General features: G+C 41.3%; 1 protein-coding gene across 3 annotated transcripts in view; it reads right to left on the bottom strand.

Moving 5' to 3' along the window:
• LOC136871582 (uncharacterized) overlaps positions 1-27,267 on the bottom strand; it is a 723,775-nt gene that overhangs the window by 152,473 nt on the left and 544,035 nt on the right. For all 3 annotated transcript variants that reach the window (XM_068227153.1, XM_067145015.2, XM_067145016.2), the window contains exon 2: positions 6,873-7,011. In XM_068227153.1, the coding sequence (XP_068083254.1) occupies positions 6,873-7,011 (139 nt within the window). The remainder of the gene's footprint in view (positions 1-6,872; positions 7,012-27,267) is intronic.

Genomic DNA, 27,267 nt, shown 5'->3' with positions numbered 1-27,267 from the left:
TTTAGCCGATACCTTCATTTTACGAAGTATCGGACCTCTTTAATAGAGGATGTTCACCAAGTTGTTCTTCCTCTTAAAACAATAACCACCACCAAAACTTTATTTTACGTAGTAAGGGCGAGACCTGGCAACCCTCTCGACCATTTGGCTTGTGGAGTTCTCAGTAGAGAGTTGTGTAATACGAAAATATCGTTTATGTAAATATTACTTATCTATTAAGTTAAAATTATTTTTTCTTTATTACTAATACAGTACATTAGAATTATATTTTTTTCTTTCCATTGATTAATTTTTATACATAAATAACAGCAGAGAATATCCGCAACATCTTAAAAAAAAAGGCAAAATAATAATTCGTCCTACCTTTCCCAAACGTAAGAAACATGTTTGTCTCTATGCGACACTTCGATATATACACCCAGATAAAAAGGGCATTTTGCCTAATTTCCGGGTTCTAAAATCACATATATAATTCAAATTGAAGTTAAAATAACAAATTAAAATACTAAATCACAAACTAAATGTAGTGAGCAATAACATTAAAAACGAGTAGAAACTACACTTGTACACACACGATAAAACAGGCCACTATCACCAACTTCAAATTATGTTATGATGGAAGTCAAGGGCGCCCCATGCCCGGGGACAAGAAGAGGGGGCACCCCCCCCCGCCCTTATCTCTCAGGAAAGGCAAAAATCTAATGTAGTCAGGTGTTTTTCCTTTCAAGAAAATTATTTAAAAGACGGTATTACGTAGAAGTGGTAGTACCGCCCCCCCACCAAGAGGCAGGGGATACCGTGGGTGTTATTCTACCGCCATTCGTCTTCAAAAATTGTAAAAATACTACAAACCCCCAGGTCTAGCCCACCCCCACCTCCCTACAAACTGTCGTATGGGCGCCCATGAGGGCAGTCAAGGAAGTTAATTTCAACTTGGAACCGCTCATTGAAGAACCCCCCCATCCATGTACTTCACAAGTGACTACACGGGTTTCCTTGTCCACCTTTCGCACAGTCACACTAACACACATCTTACCATCGACCGAACTTCACTGAGCAAAAAGTCAGGTGTCACCTCGCAACTGGTTTTCAAACACTGTGACACGAGCGGCGCTGCACTCGACAGCCTGTACAGCACACTACTCGCCACAAAAACAACTATTTACAAGGCACTGTATACCACGGAGCGATTTGGGTTGTGTAACTAATCTAGCACTTAGGAGGTTGGGAACTCGAACCCCGCAGTCGGTAGCTCTGAAAGGGGTTCTCCGTGAGATAAATGACTGGGATCTAGTTTACGGTCGCTACTTTTCCAGTTAGCCGTTTTACGGCCCATCGTCCCCGAGAAACCTACCTAAGATAGGGCGATGTTGAACAGGCATAATAATAATAATAAGAAGAAGAAGAAACAGAAGAAGAAGAAGAAGAAGAAGAAGAAGAAGAATCCTGAGGAAAATTCTCGGCCCCCGAAAAACAGAAGATGGATATAGACTGAGGTCACGTAAAGTGACAGAACAGCTTTCAACATTGCAGCAGACATCCGCAAAAGACGTCTGAAATTTTATGGGCACGTTCACAGACTGCCTGCAAGTAGACTGACACAAGATTCTTACCTACATAGAACATCTAAAAAATATTCCATGGGTACTAGAAGTGAAGAAGGATCTGGAAAAAGCCCATATGAACTCAACTGACACGGCGGACAGAAACCTCTACAGGAAAAAAATTAATGGATGGAAAGTGCAACCAGAGAGCGAAATGAAAAAGAAGATTGGAACAAAGTGGACAGAAGAACGAAAAAGGATCCACGGAGAAAGGATGAGAGCTGTTTGGCAACTTAGAAAACAGAATCGTTAGAGCTTTGCGTGATCCATTGGGTCCATACGCAATAAATAAATAAATAAATAAATAAATAAATAAATAAATAAATAAATAAATAAATAAATAAATAAATAAATAAATAAATAAATAATAACAACTCTTTTTCAAGCGGGATTCAGAAAGGGGAAATCCTGTCCGGAACAAATCTTGAACCCTAAAAATCTTATAGCATCCCATTAATCTAGGACAAAAACATACATCATCACCTTTATTGACTTCCAAAAGGCGTATGACTCACTAGAACGGGAAAATCTCCTTTCTGCATTCAAAGAATTCGGTCTGAACAACAAAATAACAAACCTCATTAGGGAAACTCTCACTAATACATTTTCCAAAGTCGAATTCATGGGAGAATTGTCGGCTCCTTTTGAGATAAAAAATGGTGTCCGACAGGGTGACGGACTGTCTCTCATAATTCAATTGTGCCTTGGAGAAGGTAGTCAGAGAAAGGGATAAGACAACCTGTGGTGGAATTCGACTGGTGTCGGTAAACAAGGGTATCAAGATCAAATGTTTAGCTTTCGCAGACGACATGGCCTTAAGACGTGGGAGGAAGCCAAGGAGCAGACCAAAATAATAACCAACATTAAGAATCCTCCAAAATATTTAAAAATGGGGGAACAAAAAATAGAGATCGTCAGGGACTTAAAATACCTTGGTGAATGGATCAGTTGGAATGGTCTTGAGAACAAAGCAATGGAATCTCGATGAACAAAAATAGAAACATCCTTTCAGCTTACGAAAGACACCTATAACAAAATATCCCTCTCCTGGAATTCCAAGGTCAGATATAATACAGTATTCAAGCCTGAAGCCCTTTATGCTGCAGAAACACTGTCTATTTCTTTACATATGGTCCAACAGAAAGATTGGAGAACAAGGAAAGGAAAACACTACGAAAAATTCTAGGTCCCAAATACTACAATAACGAACTTTTACGCATCAGCAATGAAAATCAGGACAGGGTGAAGCGCAAACGACTATACAGAATTTCTGAAGAAGAGGCAAGATTTGAAAGGATGAAAAAGTACTGGGAGGACAGGAAAACACGACTCACTAACCACTGACTGATGTATCATACCCCAAAGTGTGAGATGGGGGTAGGAAGAAGAATAACTTTCCCCTGAAAATTAATTTTAAATAATTCTGTGACATAATATATTTGCTGGTTCCATTTTAGGTCCGGCTACGCGGAAACCTAAGTATATGTTTTGTGATTGGTTCAAAACGAAAGTAGGAATGTAATATGAGGATTACTCTGGAAAGCAAGCCTGCCTCTTATAGTTAGTCCACACCAAAGTTAATAAACAATGTTAACGAAACAAAGTTAATAAACAATGTTAACGAAAACATTTTTCAAGATGTTAATAAACTTTTGTTAACAAACTTCTTTAACATTGTGTCCACACCAAAACATCTGTTTGTGAGGTTACAATGGATACGGTCAGGAAGAAGAAAATACAGCTGCAGCTTTCATTATTTTAATGACTGCAATTAGAGAAAAACGCAGACGCAAAGTGTGACAAAGAAAAATATTGTAAAAGCGTTTAGAATTAATGGAGAGGACACTCAGGCCTATGCCAGAACTTTCAATTCATGATGCAGCAGGCTTTCAAAATTTTCTGAGAATGTCCCCGCAAGACTTTCAGTTCTTGTTGACAGTAATTGGGTCTGAAATTGCAAGAAATGATACAAATTTATCGGAATGTAATCTGCATTAATGTTGGGCTAAGTATAACTTGAAGATTCCTAGCGACTGGTGACTCCTACCAAGGATCATGTAAGAGTGTAAGAGAAATACTCCTACACTTCACTTATGTAGTTGTATGGTGTATACGAGTTGCTTGTGATTCGACAGTCGATTTCAAAAAATAAAAATAAAGTATTGTATTCCGCGCTATGAATTTGCGTATTCTAATTGCGTCTTTGCGCATGTGCGAACTGAAATGTTAACGAAAACACGAAATGTTAATGAAAAGTTTCATTCACAAAAGTTAAAGAAAATTTGTTTATCAACATGCTCGAAAAGTGAATGAACACGCTATTTTGTTTATTAACAGACAGAAATGTTCATGAACATTGTTCATTAACAATGTTTATTAACAAAGTTAACGAAAACATCTTGGTGTGGACGCACCTTTACTCGGAGGCCCCGCGTTCGATGCTCGGTCAGATCGGGAATTTTAATCGCTTCTGATTAATTCTTCTGGCTCGGGGACTGGTTATTTGTGTATGTCCCTACACTGTCCTCTTCATATTCATACAACGCACCACACTATCAACAGACGCAGAAACACGCAATAATGCTCACATCCCTCCACACAGGGTTGGCGTCAGGAAGGGCAGGCGGCAGTAAAACAGCGCCAAATCCAGATATGTGACATATTTCGCGCCCGCGACCCCACAAGGTGTGAGAAAAGCGGAAGAAGAACAATCCAGAGAAAGAACCTGTTCAACCACAGCACATTTCGGCGGAAGAGCAAAGTTACGATGTAAACAAAGATGTGTCAGCCTCAGAACGGGGAGACAGGCAGCTTATGAAACCGTAGTCCATAATTGGCTGTATCGAAGTAAATGAAATAATAATAATAGGCCCTAATAATAATAATAATAATAATAATAATAATAATAATTCTCAGTGCCTGTATTTGTTATGGTTAGTCCACACCAAAGTTAATAATGTTAACGAAACAATGTTAATGAAAACATTTCTGCACGTGTTAACAAACTTCAACATTGCGTCCATACCAAAACAGCTGTTTGTGAGGTTACAATGAATAGGGCCAAGAAGAAAATACTTACAGCTGCAGCTTTCATTATTTTAGTGAGTAAATAATTAAAGAACAGCGCAGACGCGAAGTGTGGCAAAGAAATATATATATTGCTCGTTGCTTTACGTCGCACCAACACAGATTGGTCTTATGGCGACGATGGGACAGGAAAGGGCTAGGAGTGGGAAGGAAGCGGCCGTGGCCTTAATTAAGGTACAGTCCCAGCATTTGCCTGGAAGTGAAAATGGGAAACTATGGAAAACTATCTTCAGGGATGCCGACAGTGAGGTTCGAACCTACTATCTCCCGAATACTGGATACTGGCCGCACTTAAGTGACTGCAGCTATCGAGCTCGGTCAAAGAAAAATACTGGAAAGGCGAGTAGAATTAAGTTTGGAAAGAACACTTATGTCCGAACTTTTAATTCATGATGCAACAGGCTTTCAGAATTCTCTTGAGAATGCCCGCACATGACTTTCAGTTCTTGTAGACAGTAATTGGGTCTGAAACTGGAAGTAATGATATAGATTATCGGAAAGCCGGCTCCACTAATGACAGGCTATTTGTTTTATACATAGGCTATAACTTGAAAAATTCCTAGAAACTGGTGACACTTCACTTATATACTTATTTGTCTCGAGTATCAAAAAACAACCAAATTTAGTTATTGTGTCTGAGCTTTATACAACAATATCAAGGAATTGGTAAAGGTACGAAATAAAGAAAATCTTCATCTACCTAGTTAGGAGCGAAGCTGCAAATGAAACTACATAATAACACAGAGTATACACTTCCCCTGATGATGGAAGAATACTAGATACTCTTTGATTCTTTGACAGAATTAAAGGTACTGTATATTAGAACTTTCGCTTGCGATTTGATAGTCAACTTTTAGAAGAAATAAGAAATCATCGTATTCCGCACTACGAATCTGCGTGCTCTAATTGCGTCCTTGCGCATGTGCGAACCGAAATGTTTACGGAAACACGAAATGTTCATGAAAAGATTCATTCACGAAAGTTAAAGAATTTTGTTTATCAACATGCTCGAAAAGTTAATGAGCACGTTATTTTGTTTATTAACATACAAAAGTTCATGAACATTGTTAATTAACAGTGTTTATTAACAAAGTTAACGGAAACATCTTTGTGTGGATGCACCTTTAAGTGTAAGGGGGCATGAGATACTATTACGTTCAGAAAGGAGTTAAATAACGTGTCACTGAATTTGCTGACACTTTGGAATGTAAGCACTCTTAAATGCCGACCTGTAGAGTATGCCATTATTTCCACAATTTACGAAACAGGAGAGGAGTTTCAAACCTTTTCTGCGTAATGAAAATGGAATCAAACTTTTTCCGAGAACAATGTAACTTAATATTATTAACCCTGTTATTATGTCTATTGGATATAAATAAATGAATATCTACTGCACTAATTCCTGTCTAAAACTTGAAAAGTTTGAGGAGAGAACTTTCTACAGACTTGACTCTCAACCCAAGAGGCTTGGGTTCGAGTATTCGGCCGGGAATAAAGTCAATAAATATGAATTTAAAATACCAGAAACAGTAAAATTAACCTCTTCGGCGATCCTGTGCTTGCAGATATATTAATTTCAAACGATTATATTCTCCTTAACACCCAACTGAGGAAAGAGACACGTAATTTACGGCAGATAAAATAAAACTTACAGTTTCCTTCTGACAAAAGTGGTGCATTGATGAATGATGTCAGTTATTTCACTCACCCCGATTCTATTGGTATAATAGGAACAGAATTGTTTTCTTGTTTTTAAAATTTTTAAAAAGTCGCGCCAGACACGTAACCTGTTAGTGCGAAGTTAGAATAGAAATCTTATTTCAACAGTGGTGCAATTTCTTCAGGCAAGCAAGACATCCTTGATAAATTCAGATCCTGATTTGTATTCGTATAGGGCATGTAATATCGCCCTCGTGTTGTTCAAACACCCGTCATACCAGTGGATGAATAGAGGAGACTTGTACCTTCTATAATAGGAGTTAATGTTTACAAACAGGATTCCATGTATTTGGAAAGGAGACATGATTTCAAAGTTATCAATAATGTCCAAAATTCACAAGATAAAGTTTTAAAATCGAGACACTGCCATGTTCCATTTGGAATTATTTTGATCACTGCACACAATTACACTTTAATGTTAAAAAATCTGTTCAAGGAAAGATTATGTCAAGTTTGACTTACCTCCCCCGTCTTGGAAGACCGCATCGTGAGTTCAGTCTTTCGCACCATAACCACCCTGCTGAGTCCATTGTGGAACTCGTGCCCATGAGTAGTGCTGGGGAATCTGTTGAGGTCCATAATCGGATGTCGAAGGCAGGACCTGTGGGCACACGGACGAGGCCGAGTGGCCGTTGTAGTCGGCATATTGACAGATAACATAGTCCTGCACGGCACACAGTCAACCTGCTGCTAGGCCAGCTTGCGCACCACTGAATGTAGCGTACTGCTTGCTGTCCCGTTCACTCTGAGGCAACCAGCCGTAGCAGAACTCCCTTCCCCGCGTTCAGCCTGACCATTGGGCCACAAAAACACGGCGATCAGAAGGTCCGTGCAATACGGGCACGCTACATTCTTGGCATTTAAGAGCCACCAGAACCTAGCAGCAGGTAGAACACAAGAAACAATTCCCTTTACATCAGATTAAGGCCTACTGAAGATTGAATCTTCTCCCTACAGCTTGGCATTGTCAGAAGGTGAAGGGAGACATTCTGATCATCACTTCATATGCTAATTCATTATTTTTTAAACATCAGAAGTTGCAGATACTTCTCCAATACTTGTGTTTCCTTTACAGTATTTTGATCTTTGACTGTTGGTTACACGAATATTTTATTGTCATTTTCTAAAAAGAACATTTATATTTATCTATTACAGAATCACCACCCGAAGAAGAATTTTGGGCTCTTGAACCCAATGAGAAGTTTTTCTCCGGTCTTTACCAAGATAACACACACACAAATTTTTTTTTTTTTTTGTTATTTGCTTTACGTCGCACCGACACAGATAGGTCTTATGGCGACGATGGGACAGGGAAGGGCTAGGAGCGGGAAGGAAGCGGCCGTGGCCTTAATTAAGGTACAGCCCCAGCATTTGCCTGGTGTGAAAATGGGAAACCACGGAAAACCATCTTCAGGGCTGCCGACAGTGGGGTTCGAACCCACGATCTCCCGAATACTGGATACTGGCCGCAATTAAGCGACTGCAGCTATCGAGCTCGGTCACACACAAAAAAGAAAAAGAAAAAAAAAAAAGGTGACATGAAAACCACCCCTTTTCACCAGTTGCCAGCAAGGAATTCTGGATTAATAGATACATACATACATACATACATACATACATACATACATACATACATACATACATACATACATACATACATACATACATACCGAGCTCGATAGCTGCAGTCGCTTAAGTGCGGTCAGTTTCCAGTATTCGAGAGACAGTGGGTTCGACCCACACTGTCGGCAGCCCTGAAGATTATTTAATCGTGGTTTAGCATGTTCACACCAGGCAAATGCTGAGGTTGTACTTTAATTAAGGCCACGGCCGCCTCCTTCCCACTCCTAGACCTCTCCTATCCCATTGTCGCCATAAGACCTATCTGTATCGGTGCGACGTAAACCAAATTGTAATTTAAAAAATAAAAAATAAAAATCCGAAACCAAGCTTACAGCTTCGTAACCCGTACCGTGTAACCAATGCGCTGGATTGCTTATACAGTATATTCACACCTATTTATATCGAGACTATAGTTAGACAGTGATATAGCAAACCTCAGTCAATATGTGCTTTTACTTTTCTGTTCTTACTTCTTCCCTCTTTCTTTCTTTCTTTCTTTCTTTCTTTCTTTCTTTCTTTCTTTCTTTCTTTCTTTCTTATTTATCCGGGGATGAGTGGCTCAGATGATTAACGCGCTGGCTTTCTGAGCTCAAGTAGGCAAGTTCGACTCTGGCTCAGTCCGGTGGTATTTGAAGGTGGTCAATAATACGTCAGCTCCGTATTGGTAGATTTACCGCCACGTAAAAGAACTCCCGCTGGACAAAACTCTGGCACCTCAGCGTCTCCGAAAACTGTAAAAGTAGTTAGTAGGACGTAAAATGAATAACATAATAATTATTATTATTATTATTATTATTATTATTATTATTATTATTATTATTATTATGAAACAAAAAAGGTTGTTACATCGATCCTCTTTACGTTGTTTACGAAACAGACACACGGAGGTATTTACAGGAATAATAAAAAGAAGTTGAAAAAACTATTATGAAATAATGGTCTAAATCTTTTATATGTTAAAAGAGTTTACTAAAAACAGGTTTGGAAAATCCGTCCGTCCGTTCTAGTGGACCGATTTGCTTCATTTCTGTTGTATTCTCTCCGAAATTACCTGCCGGTGAATCATGAGACATTGATAGGTTTTTAAGTTCAGCCAACTTTGAGTAATCATAAAATCAAATTATTAAATGATCACTCCAGTAATTGCAGGCGAAGGCTTACCCTAACCCGCAATACACTTTGTACTTAGCGGGTTGTTAAGTGACTAAACTTCCATTAATGTTCTGATACGTCTGATTTTCATCGTTAGTAATGTCATTGCATGCAGCCATGTTTGATTACTACCTGTCAAGCCAGAGAGTATACATTTCCCCTGATGACGGAAGAATACTAGATACTCTTTGATTTTTTGACCTTCTCCAGCTTCTGAATATACTCAACAGATGGCAGAGCGTTCCTAATGACTCACATGCTACTGAAAGAACAATGTCTAAGTACGCACAGACGGGAATGTATCAAGTCGACTAGTCTTCTGTACGACCATCAACAAAGAAATGGGTAGTCTACATACCCGAAGCAGTATTCAACCATGGCCAATTTCATGTTGCAGTATTTCGGGCAAGATCGTTTGGAAATGTTAAGATCCAGATACGGCCAAAGCACAGAGAATATTGTACGCTAAGAAGTGTTACAAATTACATTACGGATGAATCAGTATCGGTATTACATGTTCATAAAACTATTGTAATTTGTAAAGGCAGGCAAAACAATAAGACTACAAGAGGCATATCAAGACGAGTTAACTGACCTATTTATAATGAATGCTGTGGAGCATTTATTACGGTTCCACTTGTTGTATTGTAATTAAATTTATCGAGATTATATCGTATACCACAAAACAAACTGCACTGAAATTATTGTTCACCTGCAGTCCACGTTTCCCTATTAACGAAGTATTTATATGTAATAGTTTGATATATTGTGAGATCAGTGTTGTATTGATTTCTGCAGTTATGGTTCTTATTATGGGACATTATTTCCGGTCATATGATGGGGCGTCAGATGGGCCGAGTTTCTTTCACGTTTAAGAACAGTACGGGGAGCGATTTATTATGTAGGCAGCAAATAACTGAGTAGTATTAGGTGTCATTGTCAAGTTCCGACATATGGGGTCAGTTTTATGTCAACGAAAAACGGGGTGCCCAAGAACCGTCGCCACAAATGAGAATCCAACAGGCGTTACAATCCCTAAAACGTAGTCCACGGCGACTGATACGTCTGTTCGGCGGATGTTTAAAGATGTGAGTAGATTTGCATCTCGCATTCAAGTTGCTCAGCGTCCCTAAGGAGCGAGGCCTACTACAGTAGGCCTACTGCAGCCCCAGTCCATAAAATAAGAGGATCCAGATTTCTTCTGCAACATATCGTTTTCAGATGAAAGCCAAGTTCACCTTGATGGTTACATCAGCCCAAAAACAACTCGTGTTTTAGGTTTTAAACGGCCTGATGTCGTTATACACAAAGCACTGATTCGCCTTGTCCGTTCAATGAATATTCGTCGAGGATCCAAAAACATAGACCATTATTACCCCATTCAGGGGAATTTGCGCTAATTTTGTCCCGCCAGGAACTTACCCCTCCAACGACAATGGCTGTAGCAAGATGTAGCAACAGTCCACACCGCGGGGAGTCACTTACCCTTCTGGAACGACAATTTCGAGATGACCTACTGTAATTTCTCGTGGAACGCCATTCCAGTACCTTTTCTGCTCCCCGGATCTCACGGCAGCAGATCCCTAAATATGTGGCATATTGAAAGAATCTGGGTTTTTTGTGGTTTTCTTTTATAAGTTGCTTTACTCGCACCGACACAGATAAGTCTTATGGCGACGGTGGGACAGGAAAACGCTGGAAGTGGGAAAGAAGCGTCCGTGGCCTTAATTAAGGTAAAGTCGCACCATTTGCCTGGTGTGAAAATTGGAAACCACGGAAAACCATTTTCAGGTCTGCCGACAGTGTAGATCCTACCCACTATCTCCCGAATACTGGATACTGGGCGCACTTCAGCGAGTACAGGTATCGAGTTGGACAATCGGTTTTCAAAACAGATGATCCACCTACAAATATTTCCGAATTACGCGAGAAGATAACGTCATTATTTGTGTCCTTACAGCAACATTTGTTCAGCATGTTCGATCATCTTCATAACGTGATGAACATGATGGTAGCCTACACATTTTTAACACAAACTGTACCAAAGCAATTAAATAGCATTGCAGTGTCGTTTGTTTTGCCGCATACGGTAATTACGTTTATAACGACCAATTACCATAATTGTCATTAAGCTCTTCTTATGACCTTTTCTTAAGATTTCAGAAGCAGTTATCTCTCATAATCCTCCTACTTTCAGGAACGATACGTTCAAAAGATCTTTGCTCTTTTAGGACTCAGTATTTCTCGATGTTTCACTCGTAAACCATTCTTTTATGTGTGTATGTGTGTGTGCGACAGAGAGACGGTTTAGCACGGGGCAGAACAGTCGAATGAAATAGTCACTGGGATCACACAAAGATGGTTGCAGTTCGAATCTCCAGTCAAGCAAGTAGGATTTTTAAATGAAAAGTCACGCACTTGTCGTTCAGATGTCACGTAAAACTATTTGCTTTTGTAAAACAAATCGCCCCTACTGTCGTGTAGTAGTTAGTGTGATTACCTGCCACCCCCAGGCACCCGGGTTCGATTCCCGACTCTGCCACGAAATTTGAAAAGTGGTACGAGGGCTGGAGCGGGGTCCACTCAGTCTCGGGAGGTCAACACGCCAATAATAATAAGAAAAAGAAGTAGAAAAAGGAGAAGACAGGGAGATGGACTATCCCCTTTACTCTTCAACTGCGCCCTTGAAAAAGTGATACAAGAATGGCGCAAATAGAAATTGGTCATCAAAACTCACCAACCAATCACATTAGGCAAAGGAAAACTAACAGATTGCCTAGCATTTGCGGACGACCTATAGCTCATTCCACGTTAAGAACTTACAAAGAGTGCACACACACCCTCGTGATTAAGGGATATTATACTGTACTTTGTAATGTATTATCAAAGATAGATAAAAAGGATGATGCATTTTTGCCCGTGAGATATTAAAATAACTACGTAATATTTTCTTTTTCATAAATATATTTGTAGGGAGAAAGCACAATAGCGCGAACAGCCATCGCTTTGTTGCCTTCCTTCATTTTCCTTCTTCTGTGTTACTCTGGTACAAGCCTCGTGTAGTCCCTCTCTCTGCGAACTGCCATCAGCTCACTTCTGTAGTGGAGTCATATACATTATTTAACTTATTTGTTGCGTGTGTGCTTTTAGGCTTTAAATCAGTGCGTAGTTGCCTTGTGTTGAGTGAGAGTTATGCGATAAGCGTACGTGTGCGATTTCTTTCTGTGATCTTTTGTAAAGTCATCTACAGTATTTATTTGTGGCGTCGGTTTTCTAGCCTTTATTGCCTGGAGAAATTTATTAAATGCAGTTAAATGCATCCCTATGGTTCATGTTTGTGGGTTACTGTAGTCACGTCCTAGTTCGTGAACCATGGGCAACGGCTGAGTGGCCTAGTAAGTGGTCCTGATAGTCGGGATACCAGTTGCTATGGAATGGGAGTGGGCATCTCGGACATATTCTGAGTCGTGGCCCTCCTTCTGCTCAGGCGGCTATGACTATACAATTCACCGGTGGTCCATAACCCGTTAGAGGAGAGATCCTCACTTGGACTATGTGCAAGTAGGGCAGCATCCTGCTTCGTGAATTTACCGAGCTCAGAACCAAGCAAGCCTCGGACCTACGTTTAGTAAATTCTCAGAGGCTTGCAGACTGAACGCTGAAAGGCATAACAGTCTATAATGATAATGTATGTATGTATGTATGTATGTATGTATGTATGTATGTATGTATGTATGTATGTATGTATGTATGTATGTATGTATGTAAATGCATCCCTCACCCCTCGAACCTATAAAAAATATTTGTCTATTTTCTCCCCCAATTTGCCTTAGACTTCAATGCTGAGGTATTTTATGTGCCGTAGTTTATTTCTGATTCTGTATTAACCAAAAATAGCCCCTGTAACCATCCCCCCGTCCTCTTTGGTGCATAAAATTAATTTGTAGCTTAGTTTCTTCCGCTTTTTGTCTTGAACTTAAATACCGGTACTGAATTTCACAAATTTACGTGCCGCTGTTTCCCGTTATGGTGTTGAGCAGAGCCGTTCGATCTGGCAACCCTGTTGCCATAAGAGCAACACTGATTTCTTAACATGGAATGAGCTATAGTAATATTAACCCGAGACATTTCAACAGCCCAAAATCAGATTGAACTCCTGAAAGAAATTGCGGAAAAAGTCTGCCTTCAGATATGTTTTGAAAAGACAGAATAGAATACATAATCTTCAAAAAATAAGCAGCAAAGTTCATGCAGACAAAATATGGAAAAATTAAACGAGTATCACAGTTTAAGTATCTTGGTGAAACAGTTCAGGAAAATGGACTCGAAACAAAAGCCATTAGAATTAGATGCCGGAACATGGAAACTGCATATTGACTAACCCCCCCCCCCCAAAAAAAAAACCAGAATGACTTTTTGGATGTATGTATGGTCAGTCCGTCAGCGATGCCGCTGGTGGGATCCTCAACAGCTCTGCCATCGGCTGTCATAGATGGCCTAGGCATCACTGAAGAGGCGTACTAGGGAAATGAGGAGTGAGGTAGTTTCCCGTTGCTTTCCTCACCGAGCCAGAGTTGCTATTACATATCAGTCTGCCAAGCCCACTGACATGCATACACCAACCGACCCTATGAGCAACATTTTCACACCATTCATAGCAGGGACTGGCTGCATAAGGATTGGCGTTACTAGCATCACTCATACCTCAGTCACTTTCATATTGTCAAAGCCAAGGATAAGACAGAGACAGATCTATAAAAGTAACAAAATTGCTCTAGGCTATACCAGAAGACATAGTGCACTGTAAACACTAGGTCCTGCCAGCAAAGGCATACTTTTTGGATCAGAGATGCTAATTTTGAACAGCAAAGCAGACATTGAAAACAATGAGAAAAGAGAACGCAAAATTGTCAGAAAAAGTCTAGGCCCAAAACTCACCAACGGACAATATCAACTTGCAGGCAGAGAGGAAATCAAACAAGACACAAATATTGACAGTGACATTAGAAAAGATTCTATGGACATATTAAAAGAATGCATCCAGAGATACTTACGAAACGGTAGAATTCTATGAAAACAGGAGTAAAGCCAAAACAGACACAATAAAATGTATTGGCGAAATCATAACCGATGTGTAACAGGCAGGAATTACACCAGCAGATGAAAACAGGTGATCTTCAGATCCAAAATTCACACATGGCAAGTTGACCAAAAGGAAGACCAAGTTGGTGGGAGGAGAACGATTTGGACACATTGTGAGACACCCAGAACCTGTTTTGGGACGGAAGTGTGGAGGGTAAGAGTGACAAGGGTAGATCGAAACATGAATATAACGAACAGATTAGAATAAAGGTAGGATACAGTAGTTAAGTATCTAAATGAAAAGATCAGTTCAGGCTGGATTGGCATGGAGAACTGCGACCAACCAATCGATGGACTGATGACCTAAACAACAACAACAACAACAACAACAACAACAACAACTTGCACAAAATCATAAAATCCAAGTCTTATCGTGTTTGCTTGTCCCTTTCCTCGTTTTCAAGCCATCATTACTACCATCACCGTTATAGAACATAACAGATAATCCTCTTAACTAATCCCTATAATTTCAGGACAGTTTATGGTTGAAGGGTTTACTAAAACGTTTTCTGATGAACACCCCATGCAGTGCGCCCGCAGTTAATGTCTGCTACGGTCAGCGTTTAGGATGATAATTAAGGTGGGCGGTTGCCTCATAAATTCATTCCCCACGGATTTACGCGCGGCCGACATGGACATGTCGCGTGCCATCGCTTCAGCCAGTCAGAACTGATTTCAGTAGAGTTAGGTAGGAACACAGTGGTGAGAACACTGGGAGAGATATTCTAGCACTTAATACCACGGTGATCTGTGTTGGTGGTGATGGTAGTGGTAGTAGGGGCAAATATACATCGTTATCAGTAGGGCCCGAATTATTTAAAAATGCATATCCGCATATGCAAATGCATATTTTGAACGTTAGAGCATATTTTGAACGGTAGTGCATATACAGATATATTTTTCTCTTATGTGTGATCGATTATCTAAGATTTCTTAACGAAATGAAAATCTGATGAACTCCATAAGTTGTATATCCCTTGGAAATACGAGAAGCCTTCCCTGATCAAGAAAAATGCTTTCAGTGTCGTAATACAAGCAGGTATACAACAACTATGTCCTTCTTTCTGATATTCCTACCTCCTTACAGTAGCCTCCCAAGATTTGCTTCATCTGTTTAACTTGCTCTTCGTCTATTGCAGTGTTCTTACCAAACTAAAATGTAAAAATGCCTAAAGATAAGAGTTCTAAGTCTTTTTTAAATTAAAGTGTGGATATCAGGCAATATCTGCCTGCTGTCATTTCTTGACGGGTACAGTACTTTTGCATCCATCTCTTGGCACAGGCCAGAGTAAAGTGTAGCTTCCACCGAAGTCCCAGTCAACATCCATGGCTGTGACAATATGGAAGTTGCTGGGGTATGGGTAGTGCTGAGTAATGACATTCAGAGCATGACTAGTGCATCTGAGTGTTATGAAAGGTGCTGCTCATAGGGTCAGTCGTGCTGCAGTAGTACTTTCTGACCTAGTGAGGAAAGCAATGGCAAACTACCTCACTCCTCATCTTGCCTAGCACGCCTCATTTTGGTGCTGCCATTGGTTTTTGGGTTTTCCTTATAACCGCATAACCTTTGGTGGTGCTATTTGAGGATCCAACCAGCCTCTGGGCTGATGACCTAACAGACACATCAGGCAATAGTGACTATACAAGTGACGGTGATGTAGTGTATTATCAAGTGTACGACAAGAGTGTAAAATGCGATAAAAAATTTCAAACTGAACAGCATTCGAAAACAACTTCACATCTCAGATCAAAAGAACAGAGTAAGAATACGCAACACTATTTAACTGACATGGAAACACGGCGTGAAGTTAGTACATTTTCCACTGATGTTTGTAAAACTTTTGTATAAAGGTTGAATAATTCATATCTACGCTTGTTTCTTGAAAAGTACTGTGCTAATCAAAGGATACCAGATGATCCTACCCTTAGGAACAATTATTAACTTTCAATGCACGCTTCTGTCGCGTATTCTATACGATCTGACATAGGAGAGAACTGTGTCTGGATATCGGTAGATGAAACAACCGATTGGTGTAGTCGATACATTGCGAACTTCATAGTGGGTAAATTATGTCCAGAAGAACCCGGCAGACTTCATTTACTTCCGCGCAAAGTGCTAGAAGAATTCAACCACGCTACAGTTGCAAGATTTGTTGACGATTCCCCGCGACTTCTGTGGCCTAGTTAATCGGAGAATGATTGTTCCAAAGTGCGCCTTTTAGTCACAGATGCAGCTTCGTATATGATGAAAGCTGGTCAGTCTCTTCGAGTATTTTTTCCAAATCGCATCAATGTCACATGTTTGGCCCATGGATGGCACCATATTGCAGAAAAGATACGTACCCTCTTTCCATCTGCCAACAAAGTATTTTCAAGTGGGAAAAAATCTGTTCCTAAAACCACTGGCTCGTGTACAGTTGTACAACACCCTTCTGCCTCAGGTTTCTCTTCTGCCGGAACCTGTTCTCACAAGATGGTCAACTTGGTTATCCGCAGTATCGTTCTAACAGGAGACCTTTAATTAACTGAAAGGTGTAGTTAAAATTATTTATGATAGCCATACTGCGTGTGTTCGTAAAGCAAAGAGCGCATTTGAATCTGAAACTGTATATAAATATATCAGTTTCACCCATGTGCATGGTTCGTCACTTTCGAAGGCGATTAAGGACCTAGAAACTCGCGGTGTGCCTCTACATGAATCCCTTCAGTTAATTCAAAACACCCGTTAATTCTATAAATGGTGTCTGTGGTGAGACTGTAGAAAAAGTTAAAATGAAACTCAGTGCGGTTTGGACTCAAACCCAGGACTGAGGAAGAATCGATCCATAAGCAACTACATAAGTGGAATCAGGCAGTCTTTGCCAGAAGAATGTTCCGAGCAGTCAGTGCCAGTGTACACGTATTGCCCAGTTACGTCCGTCGACGTAGAACAATCATTTTCAGTGTATAAATTAATTCTGTCCGGCAACAGAAAGTCATTGATCCGTGAAAAAATTGAAAAACTGTATATAACCTACTGCCATGCATCATATTGCAAGGAATGAACATGATTATCAATTTAACACTATGTTGAAATTAAATAATGCGTTTGCTAATTGCGTTTTGTTTTATTTTTAGTGCATATGTGCATGCATATTTTTGGAGTTTTTAGTGCATATGAATCCGGGCCTTAGTTATCAGCTGCTAAGAGAAGAAGATGACTGAACCTACGAAGATTTAAAGTGTCTACTAAATGATGGGAAAGGTCATAAATGCGTAAAAGTGAAAGATTCCCGAAGTTCGCAAATTTGACTCTGAATATCGTCGAGAACTGGAGTTGAACAGACAGGAAACATCAAAGTGAAGAATACGGCACAAGTGGAAGCAATGAAAAACTGTAAAGAACACGTGGTCAAAACATTAAGTACAGTATTGTGAATCTCTAATGAAGATCTTCGTTGATGTGTGGGTCATAACAATGATTTATGAACCCATCTTGTCATTATAAAAGGAAAGAAGTAGTTCTGGACCTCCGAACAGGAGGGTGGGCCGATGAGCTAGCTCTTAGGCCCCGTAAAACAACCCTCATCATCATCAAATCTTCTTAGAGTACAATCCAGAAATCTAGCCCTTCAAGCAAGCAACTCAATGTTGAAAAAATATCCTAGGGATATGAGCTACGAATTTTAGGTAAATATAATAAAGTATGAGAATATTTTTTATTTATTCCTAAAAAAAACGAATCCTTTTCAATCATCGTTATCCGGTTGATTAGATCACGGCCAACTGGATCCCTCGCTGCGCTAGATTACTAGTTTGCCTTTTTCTACCGCTACGAGCGCTAATGAGAGTCAACGCATTGTTTTACTTGAGCACCACTAGGAGCGCTAATGTGATTCAACGCATTGCTTCACTTAATTAAGCCTTATAACTGCTTTCGGTGTGGACATTCTCCATAAAGTCAAAAGACGTCTGTTATTGAATCAAGGAACACATCAAGAATTATGTAAATACGTTCATTTGCCTAGGATTTGAATCAAACAGAAAAAGAGTAAAGAAAAAAATGCTATTTTAGGCTATTTTACCGGAACTGCATTTAGGCCGGAAGTGATTTTCGAATATTTTTTTCAGTTTGATGGAGCTATCCAATGCCTTTGCTGGCAGGACCTAGTGTTTACAGTACGCTATGTCTTCTGGTATAGCCTAGAGCAATTTTGTTACTTTCACTGATCTGTCTCTGTCTTATCCTTGACTTTGACAATATGAAAGTGACTGAGGTATGAGCGATGCTAGTAATGCCAGTCCTTATGCAGCCAGTCCCTGGTGTGAAAATGTTGCTCATAGGGTCCGTTGGTGCTTGCATTTCAGTGGGCTTGGCAGACTGATATGTAATAGCAACTTCTGGCGCGGTGAGGAAAGCACCGGGAAACTACCTCACTTCTCATTTCCCTACTACGCCTCTTCAGTGATGCCTAGGCCATCTATGACAGCTGATAGCGGAGCTGTTGAGGATCCAACCAGCCTTAGGGCAGAAACTGAACATACATACAGAGCTACCCAAGACTTACAGTTTGAAACTTTTCCGGGCCCTTTCAACTTTCGGCACAAATGAGGAAATTGCTTAATTTAACGTTTTTCGTAGAGTGGTGTCCCCTACATCGTCTGCTAAGAACATTTAAGAAATCAGCTCTTTCACCTTAGATGAAGCCGCTTCAACAGAAGCTACCGAGCGAGTGGCTGCGTCGTTTGGGTCATGTAGCTGTCAGCTTGCATTCAGGTGATAGTGGGTTCGAACCCCACTGTCAGCAGCCCTGAAGATGGTTTTCCGTGGTTTCTGTTTTTCACACCAGCCCAGTGCTGGGGCCACAGTAATTTCCTTCTCACTCCTAGCCCTTTCCTGTTCCCCACGAACGAACTACGCTGGCGCAGCAGGGGGAGAGGTGATACTCCCACGTGGCGCGTGGCAGGTGGCGGATAGGAGGGGAGGGGGAGGTCCTAACCGGCTGGCCAGTGGACTTGAAGGAAATAAAATACCTCTCGCGGACCAAAGACACAGCCCCCTGTGGGTGGGGGACGCAGACGAAGAATTCACCCACGGTATCCCCTGCCTGTCGTAAGAGGCGACTAAAAGGGGCGACCAAGGGATGATTGTATTAGAAGTATGAGACTACTTGTGATTAGTACCACCACGCGGGGATCACCATGGGTCGCTTTTACTTGCGCATAGTACCACTATGTTGGGTACAAAATAGGTTTGTGATTAGTACCACTATATAAGCGACACCATGGTTCTGGCTTGCCTATGATTAGTACCCACTATATGAGGAACACCACGGGATAGTACGAGTCCCTGTCGTTAGTACACGTGTGTGATGAACACCATAGGTCTGTATTACATGTGCGAATTTCATTGCCTGTGAGTAGTACCATAATGTGTGGAATACCGCGAGTCTACGCTACTTTCGATTGTACCGCGATATGTACCATTATGAGGTGCCGATGACTTGGATGTTAGGCCCCTTTAGACAACAAGCATCATCGTCATCATCATTTCCTATTCCATCGTCACCATAAGATCCATGTGTGCCGGTGAGACATAAAGTAAATCGTAAGTACAATAAACCAAGAGCAGCGCCATTCGTGGTAAAACCAGTCTGTTTCCTATCGCTATATGCTGCAGTAAACAGGGCTACGGACGCTAATTTGGGTCTTCCTGAATTAACTTACATAATTATGACGCAGGGCTTTGTGTTACGTACCGCAACAGTGCCATAGTGGGGCAGACTTGAAAAAAGGACACATGCGGAAAGCATGACGATTCGTGTTCCGACAGCTAATTACGTTAAACAGTAGCCCAGTTACTGTGTAAATTATATTATTATTATTATTATTATTATTATTATTATTATTATTATTATTATGGACAAATGCTAGAACGTAAAGTGAGGCTTATGGTGGTCCCTAGTTGGCCGATTAGCAAAGTTTAATAATAATAATAATAATAATAATAATAATAATAATAATAATAATAATAATAATAATAATAATGCCGGGCTGACTAGCTCGGATGGTAGAGCGGTGGCCTTGTGAGCCTAACTTGGCAGGTTCAATCATGGCTGAGTCCGATGGTATTTGAAGGTGCTCAGATACGTCAGCCTCGTATCGGTAGATTTACTGGCATGTAAAAGAACTCCTGCGTGACTCAATTCCGGCACCTCGGCGTCGCCGAAAACCGCGGACCGACGGATTCTGGGGAGTCCGCAGCAACTGCTACAAACAAGAGTCTTGAAAAAACTGGACGTAAACTCAGGTAAAAACAGCCAAGCTTCTTCGTAACTTTACCGACAACTCACTGCTCAAGTTGGGTAAGCTGAGACACCTGATCGACGCACTAAGACGCCACGACATTTTACAAAGAGCAGTACAGGAAACTGCGTTCACCGGCAATCACACCTTCGAGTCGCAGGGTTACAGGATCCTCGAAGGAAAGTAGGCCAGAAAGTAGTCAAGCCACATGATAGTCGATTAAGTCACTGACTTTATCTCCCCAAGCAATCGAGTATCCATTCTTTTTCTCAACTGAGTAAACAATGGCGACACTGTAGTCAATGTGCACGCCTCAATCAAGCAGGACAAAAGGCAGAACCCAAAGAAATGCACAAATTCTGGGAATATCTGGGGGATATTCCTTCTAAAATCCCAGAGAGACATACTATCATACTGCTAGGCGACGTCAGCGCCCAGTTCGTAAGGAAGAGATAATACAGAAACATAGTGGGCAACCATCCGGCGCACAAACGAACTAACCGCAGTGAAGAACGATTCGTGGAACAGGGTACGACTTTCGGCTTCGTCATGATGTCGACGGACTTCAGACATCTGACTAACCTGAGCGAGTTTCAGATTTCCCAAAGGGAAGTACAATGCGAAAGTCCCCAGATTAGTCCAATTCGACAGAGAACGATGTAAGAACAACCAAGAAGTAAGTCAAAGATTGAACAGATCTGGATAACTGAGATCAACTGAAAGATACCTTAATCAAGACGGCCAGTTACCTCGTTCCAGGGGTGTAGCCGGGGGCGCGGGTTAATTGGGGTTAGAATCCTCCCCCACAGAATTTTTACAAGAAATAAAATAAACATGAACTGACAATAAACTAAACAAACATTCAGACACATAATCAACAGATCTGTTGAATCTATTTTCTAAGAAGCCTGTGATCTGATTCTGAACATACAATTAGTTGTAAAACTGTTGACCTTGATCATATTGTTCTTGTCCTGTGTTGAAATTAAAACCTACAACCTGTTTTCCAGTCACTGACCGGGTCAGGGTTGTAATGAATGAAACATATATAGGCTATAAAGTGGTTTAGTAATGACTGATAGATGCGATGAAATGATATTGGAGAGTGTTGCTGGAATGAAATATGACAGGGAAAACCGAAGTACCCGCCTCCGCTTTGTCCAGCACAAATCTCACATGGAGTGATCGGGATTTGAACCACGGTATCCAGCGGTGAGAGGCTGACGCGCTGCCATCTGAGCCACGGAGGCTCCTTGTCCCGTATTATAATGTAATATTTTGTAGTGTACTGCAATCTGAATATCAACATAATTCACTTGTGTCAGTGTCCTTGCACCACACACGTACCTTCATTATGTTCCATCAGCATTTTATAACTATAACCCCGCCATCGGCCGATCCTCCCCCAAGGAAGGCTGTGATTAACTGATTACACAGCACCCAAAGACACCATGACCAAGATGGAACTCCTAGAAGATCAGAGAAAAATGGGAACATTTCTTAGAACAGGCCGTAGCCTAGATAATACGAGGAATTAAACGAAGCTTCACAGACAACCAAAAGTGATCCACGTGTTGTTGTTTGAGTCGTCAGTCCATAGCCTGGTTTGATGGAGCTCTCCACGCCACCCTATGCTGTGCTAACCGTTTCATTTCTACGTAACTACAAAATCCTACATCGCCTCTAATCTGCTTGCCATATTCATACCTTGGTCTACCCCTAGCGTTCTTACCGCCAACATTTCACTCAAAAACCAAGTGAACAAGTCCTGGGTGTCTTAAGATGTGTCCTATCATTCTATCTCTTCTTCTCTTAAAAATTAAGCCAAATCGATCTCCTCTCACTAATTCGATTCAGTATCTCTTCACTCGTGATTCGATCTATCCATCTCACCTTCAGCATTCTTCTGCAACACCACATTTCAAAAGCTTCTATTCTCTTTCTTTCTGAGCTGGATATCGTCCGTGTTTCACTTCCATACAATGCCACGCTCCAAAAACATCTTCCTAATTCCGATATCAATGTTTGAAGTGAGCAAATTTCTCTTCTTTAGAAAGCTCTTCCTTGCTTGTGCTAGTCTGCATTTTATGTCCTTCTTACTTCTGCCATCCATATCAAAGAGTAAAAATAACTCCAGAAACTTTTACAGAAATTTCGAACCTGCTCAATTGAATTATGATCCACCCAGTGAAGACTTTCACTACCAGTAAACGACACCAAACTCAAAGTGGCTACCTCCTTCAGTGCAAGAAGTTAGTCAAATCATCCAGCTACTCAAGAACAACAAGGAAGCGGGAGAGTACTCGACTGTGGTCAAACTCTGGAAGTGTCCTGAGCAGGCTCACTGAGATCAGCCAGAACATTGGAAACGGCCTCGGCTTTGATTCAACCCCTTCACAATAAAGGAGATTTTACAAGAGTGAACAGCTACAGAGGGATCTCTCTCCTCCTAGTAACATACAAGTTCTTCTCTAAGGTCTTACTAACTGGACACTCAACTGGGGAAATAGGGAGGCTTTATGAAGAGCCAATCCTGTATTGAGCAAATCCTCAACCTCCAATACGAGAAGCTACAAGACGGTATGATCTTTGTTTCGACTTTGAGAAGTTGACTAACTCTCAGTAAAAACTGCCGAGGAATTAGGACTAGACAAAAACATCCACAGAGTCATTCTAAAAACCTTGACTGACACACACTGTAAAGTTCAATTCTCAGACGAGACCTCAGAAAGCTTCCAGATAACACAGGAGTCAAATAAATTGACGGATTTTCCCTACTCCTCTCCAACCAGTGGCGTAATACTGAGGGCTACCAAGGCTATCGGTGAAGCCCGAACCTCAGTTGAGAACGATGGAAATGTAAAGCACATTATAATGCGAGCTTCGGGCACATTGTTCCATTTACAAAACTTGAAAGCAATGAGATAAAACCTCGCTCGTGTTTCTGACGCTGCGTCCCTCTCCCCTCGTCTCACCTCGCGCATCGTGCTGCTGAATGGCCGATAGGTGCGGGGACCGGGGGGATAGGTGTGCTAGGCTTCGCTCCGTCAGACCGCCACGCCTAAGAAGGAGGATTCTGATAACTGAACCGGATCCAAGGCAAGCATTCTGTCCATTTGGCCATAAAGCCGGACTTTAATTTGCTAAACCATTGGCTACCATCTCCACTGATCAGGCAGCGGCCTTGACAACACAGCAGGCTACTCCGTTGGCTGCAGCTCAAAACGCTCAAGGCTTGGCTTGACGTTCACTAAACCAACCATCGAAAAGTCCAATGGTTGCCCACGTCAGCATATGCCACTGTCTTCAACAGCGTTTTTGAAAAATTTGTGAATGATTGGTGCAAGGAAATTGTGAATTTTGGTGTCCAGAGTGAGATCTACATGGATCACAAGAGAAAAAGGCTGACAGTAGATTATCTGGCCTTTGCAGACGAGATCAAAAAAAAAGAAATTAAAAAAATGGCACTGAGAGCTGAATCTTTGGAAAAAGAGGCGATCAAGATCAACTATCTCAGAAGACGGGCGGCCAAAGCGAGACTCCAAATTTCCCAGGAGAAAAACCGAGTAGTTTATCAACATCAAAGAAGCTAACGAGAACAGAATAAAGTGAAGCAGGGAGAGAACATTAAGTAACTCGGTGACTGTATTGAACGTAACTTGTCCGAGAAAGCAGTTCTCAGCACAGGAGTTAACGAGCTATAAATGGCCTTTTTGCTGAGTTAAAATAAGCGATGTCCGTCATGTAACGAAGCTGAAACACAACATAACAGTCGTCTGCCCGGAAACCTGTATGCTATGGAGTATCTGCCACTGAACAGAAAAGTCTTGATTAAAAAACTGGAAGTCAGAAAAAGAAAAATGCTGAAACAGATCCTAGGTGCGCTACTGGAAGATGGGGAATACCGGAGACGCCACAATCCAGAGCTCTATTCCCAGAGACAGGCGCTCCCTGATTGTGCCAGGAAAATGAGGGTAGTTTTCCATGATCATGTGGCAAGATTGTCCCCTAACAGATGATGATGATGATGCTTTTTTAAAGGGGCCTAACACTACGTCATCGGCTGCTAATGGTACGAGCTGAGACGAAATGCAATCTCACTTGAAGTTCCAAGAGTTATCCATTGACCAAATTTTTAAAACATGATGATGGGGAATGGAAGAATGGATATGAATTGAAAACAATCGGTGGATCTAATTCACAATACTGAAAGTTAGAATAATTCCCAAATCCATCCACTTACGAATTCAAAAAGACGAAGATGAACAATAACAATCAGTGGATCCAACCCTCAATACCACAACTTCTCATAAAGTAACTGAAGAAGGGGCTGCTTCCAAAGCACAATCCTTGTTCCCTAAAGGGATCCAAAATCCAGGTCACCGGCCCCCCATAATGATACTAATTGCTGGTAAAGTAGAACCATGGTGTTCCTCATGTAGCGATACTAATCAAAGATAGCGTATTTCGCACAGGTAATGCAGACCTATGGTGTTTCTCACATAATGGCGCCATTCATAGGTAACGCAAACCCATGCTGTTCCTCACATAGTGGGTACTAATCACAGGCAACGTAAACCCATGGTATTCCGCATATAGTGGTACTAATCACGGATACTGAAAACCCATAGTGACCTTCGCACAATGCTACTACTGTAATCACAAACCTATGGTGTGACCAACATAGTGGTACTAATCGCAAGTAGTCTCACGCTTCTAATTCCATCATCCCTTGACCACCCCTTTTAGCCACCTCTTACGACAGGCAGGAGATACCGAGGGTGTATTTTTCGTCTGTGTCCCCTACCCACTGGGGGTTGTCTCTTAATAGACTAACCAATTGGTTGTTCACCTTCTGGAGAAACAAGGAAGTCCATACCACCTGCTTGACGGAGAATGAGAAGGGAATAACAGAACTGGGGCTGATAGTCCATACTTAAAAAAATAGTCGGTTTCTGACACATACCCAGAAGAAAGTCCGTAGTTTTCAAGAAAAATAAATGTACCCCCTGGACAGAGAAAGGAAAGAGGGAGGAGATGCCGGAAATACTGAACAAAGATCGTAGCCCAACGGTTGAACAAGCGTGGTCCTAAGTAGGTCCATTACAACAACAACAACAACAACAATAATAATAATAATAATAATAATAATAATCGAGCTGAGGTACGTAAAAATTAATAGCCCGTGCCGTTCCGGTCGTTGACTGAACTTGACTAGGAAATGAGGCCTCTCTTAACTTCCTCAAGTTTTTCACGCTTCTTGATGTTCATCTTCCTTCCATGTTTGTCCTTAACTGTATGCATATTATATATCAACTTTCTGATTTTGTACCGCACGCCGAAGGAAGCTTATGGGCCACAGAGCGTATCCTCATGGCTGGCAAACGAAGCGAGTTTGAACGCATTCCATTTTCTCGAGAAATACTTGTCGGGTACGGAAAATAATTTGCAGCATCCATAACTCTAATAGTAGGTGAAGAAAACAATTCCATTAACAAAGTTAGTACCGTTATCTCAGCAGAAAATGACACCCTGGAAGAGTACTGAAGTTCTGTTATTAGCCTTTTGGTGACATTAATGAAAGTAAAGACAGATTTTCAACATCTTCAACAGTTTACGAGTTACTTGAGGTGAACTGTGATTGTCGAAATACAGGCACACTCGGATATCACTGTGTTATACAGATGGCCATTAGATGTATCGTCAAATGGAATGATTCCGTCAAAAATTGGTACTAGAGGACCAAAAACCGTCAAATGGGGCACAGTTAACTCTACCCAACTGATTTCACAAGTAATGATTTAGCCTATACAATTTTCAAACCTCTCTCCAGTTTTATCATTACATTTTTATAATAATAATAATAATAAAATCGGTAGCACTTTTTGCCGAGCTGTGGGTCTGTCCGAGTATTTTAGCAAACTTCCTGATGAGTTACAGAGGTAAAACTCCTCATCCATAATCTCTGCACAGTGCATTTTCTTCCCCTGCAAATCTTAAAAGTGACAATATGCCGACAGAAGTTGCATAAATAATGCCATAGCGCTCTGTCTCTCATGTACCTTTCCCCCTGTCCGACTCGCTGGCTGAATAGTCAGCGTACTGGTCTTCGGTGCAGAGAGTCCCGGGTTCGATTCCCGGCCGGGTTGGGGATTTTAACCTTCATTGGTTAATTGCAATGGCTCGGGGGCTGGGACTTTGTGATGTCTCCAACATCCCTGCAACACTCACGCACCACACATAACACTATCCTCCACCACAATAACGCGCAGTTTTCTACACATGGCAGATGCCGCCTACCCTCATCGGAGTTGTGGTGATGGTGGTGATTACTGTTTTTTTCTAGGGGCTTTACGTCGCACCGACACAGATAGATCTTATGGCGACGATGGGATAGGAAATGCCTAGGAGTTGGAAGGAAGCGGCCGTGGCCTTAATTAAAGTACAGCCCCAGCATTTGCCTGGTGTGGAAATGGGAAACCACGGAAAACCATTTTTCAGGCCTGCCGATAGTGGGATTCGAACCTACTAGCTCCCGGATGCAAGCTCACAGCCGCGCGCCTCTACGCGCACGGATTACTGTTTTAAGAGGAAGTACAACTAGGCAACTACCCTCTATAACCCTCATCGGACGGTCTGCCTTACAAGGGCTACA

This window comes from Anabrus simplex, chromosome 4, assembly GCF_040414725.1.
Source record: "Anabrus simplex isolate iqAnaSimp1 chromosome 4, ASM4041472v1, whole genome shotgun sequence".
Classification (NCBI taxonomy): domain Eukaryota; kingdom Metazoa; phylum Arthropoda; class Insecta; order Orthoptera; family Tettigoniidae; genus Anabrus; species Anabrus simplex.
Note: the sequence above shows the minus strand (reverse complement) of the source record. Positions and strands in the feature narration are given on the sequence as shown.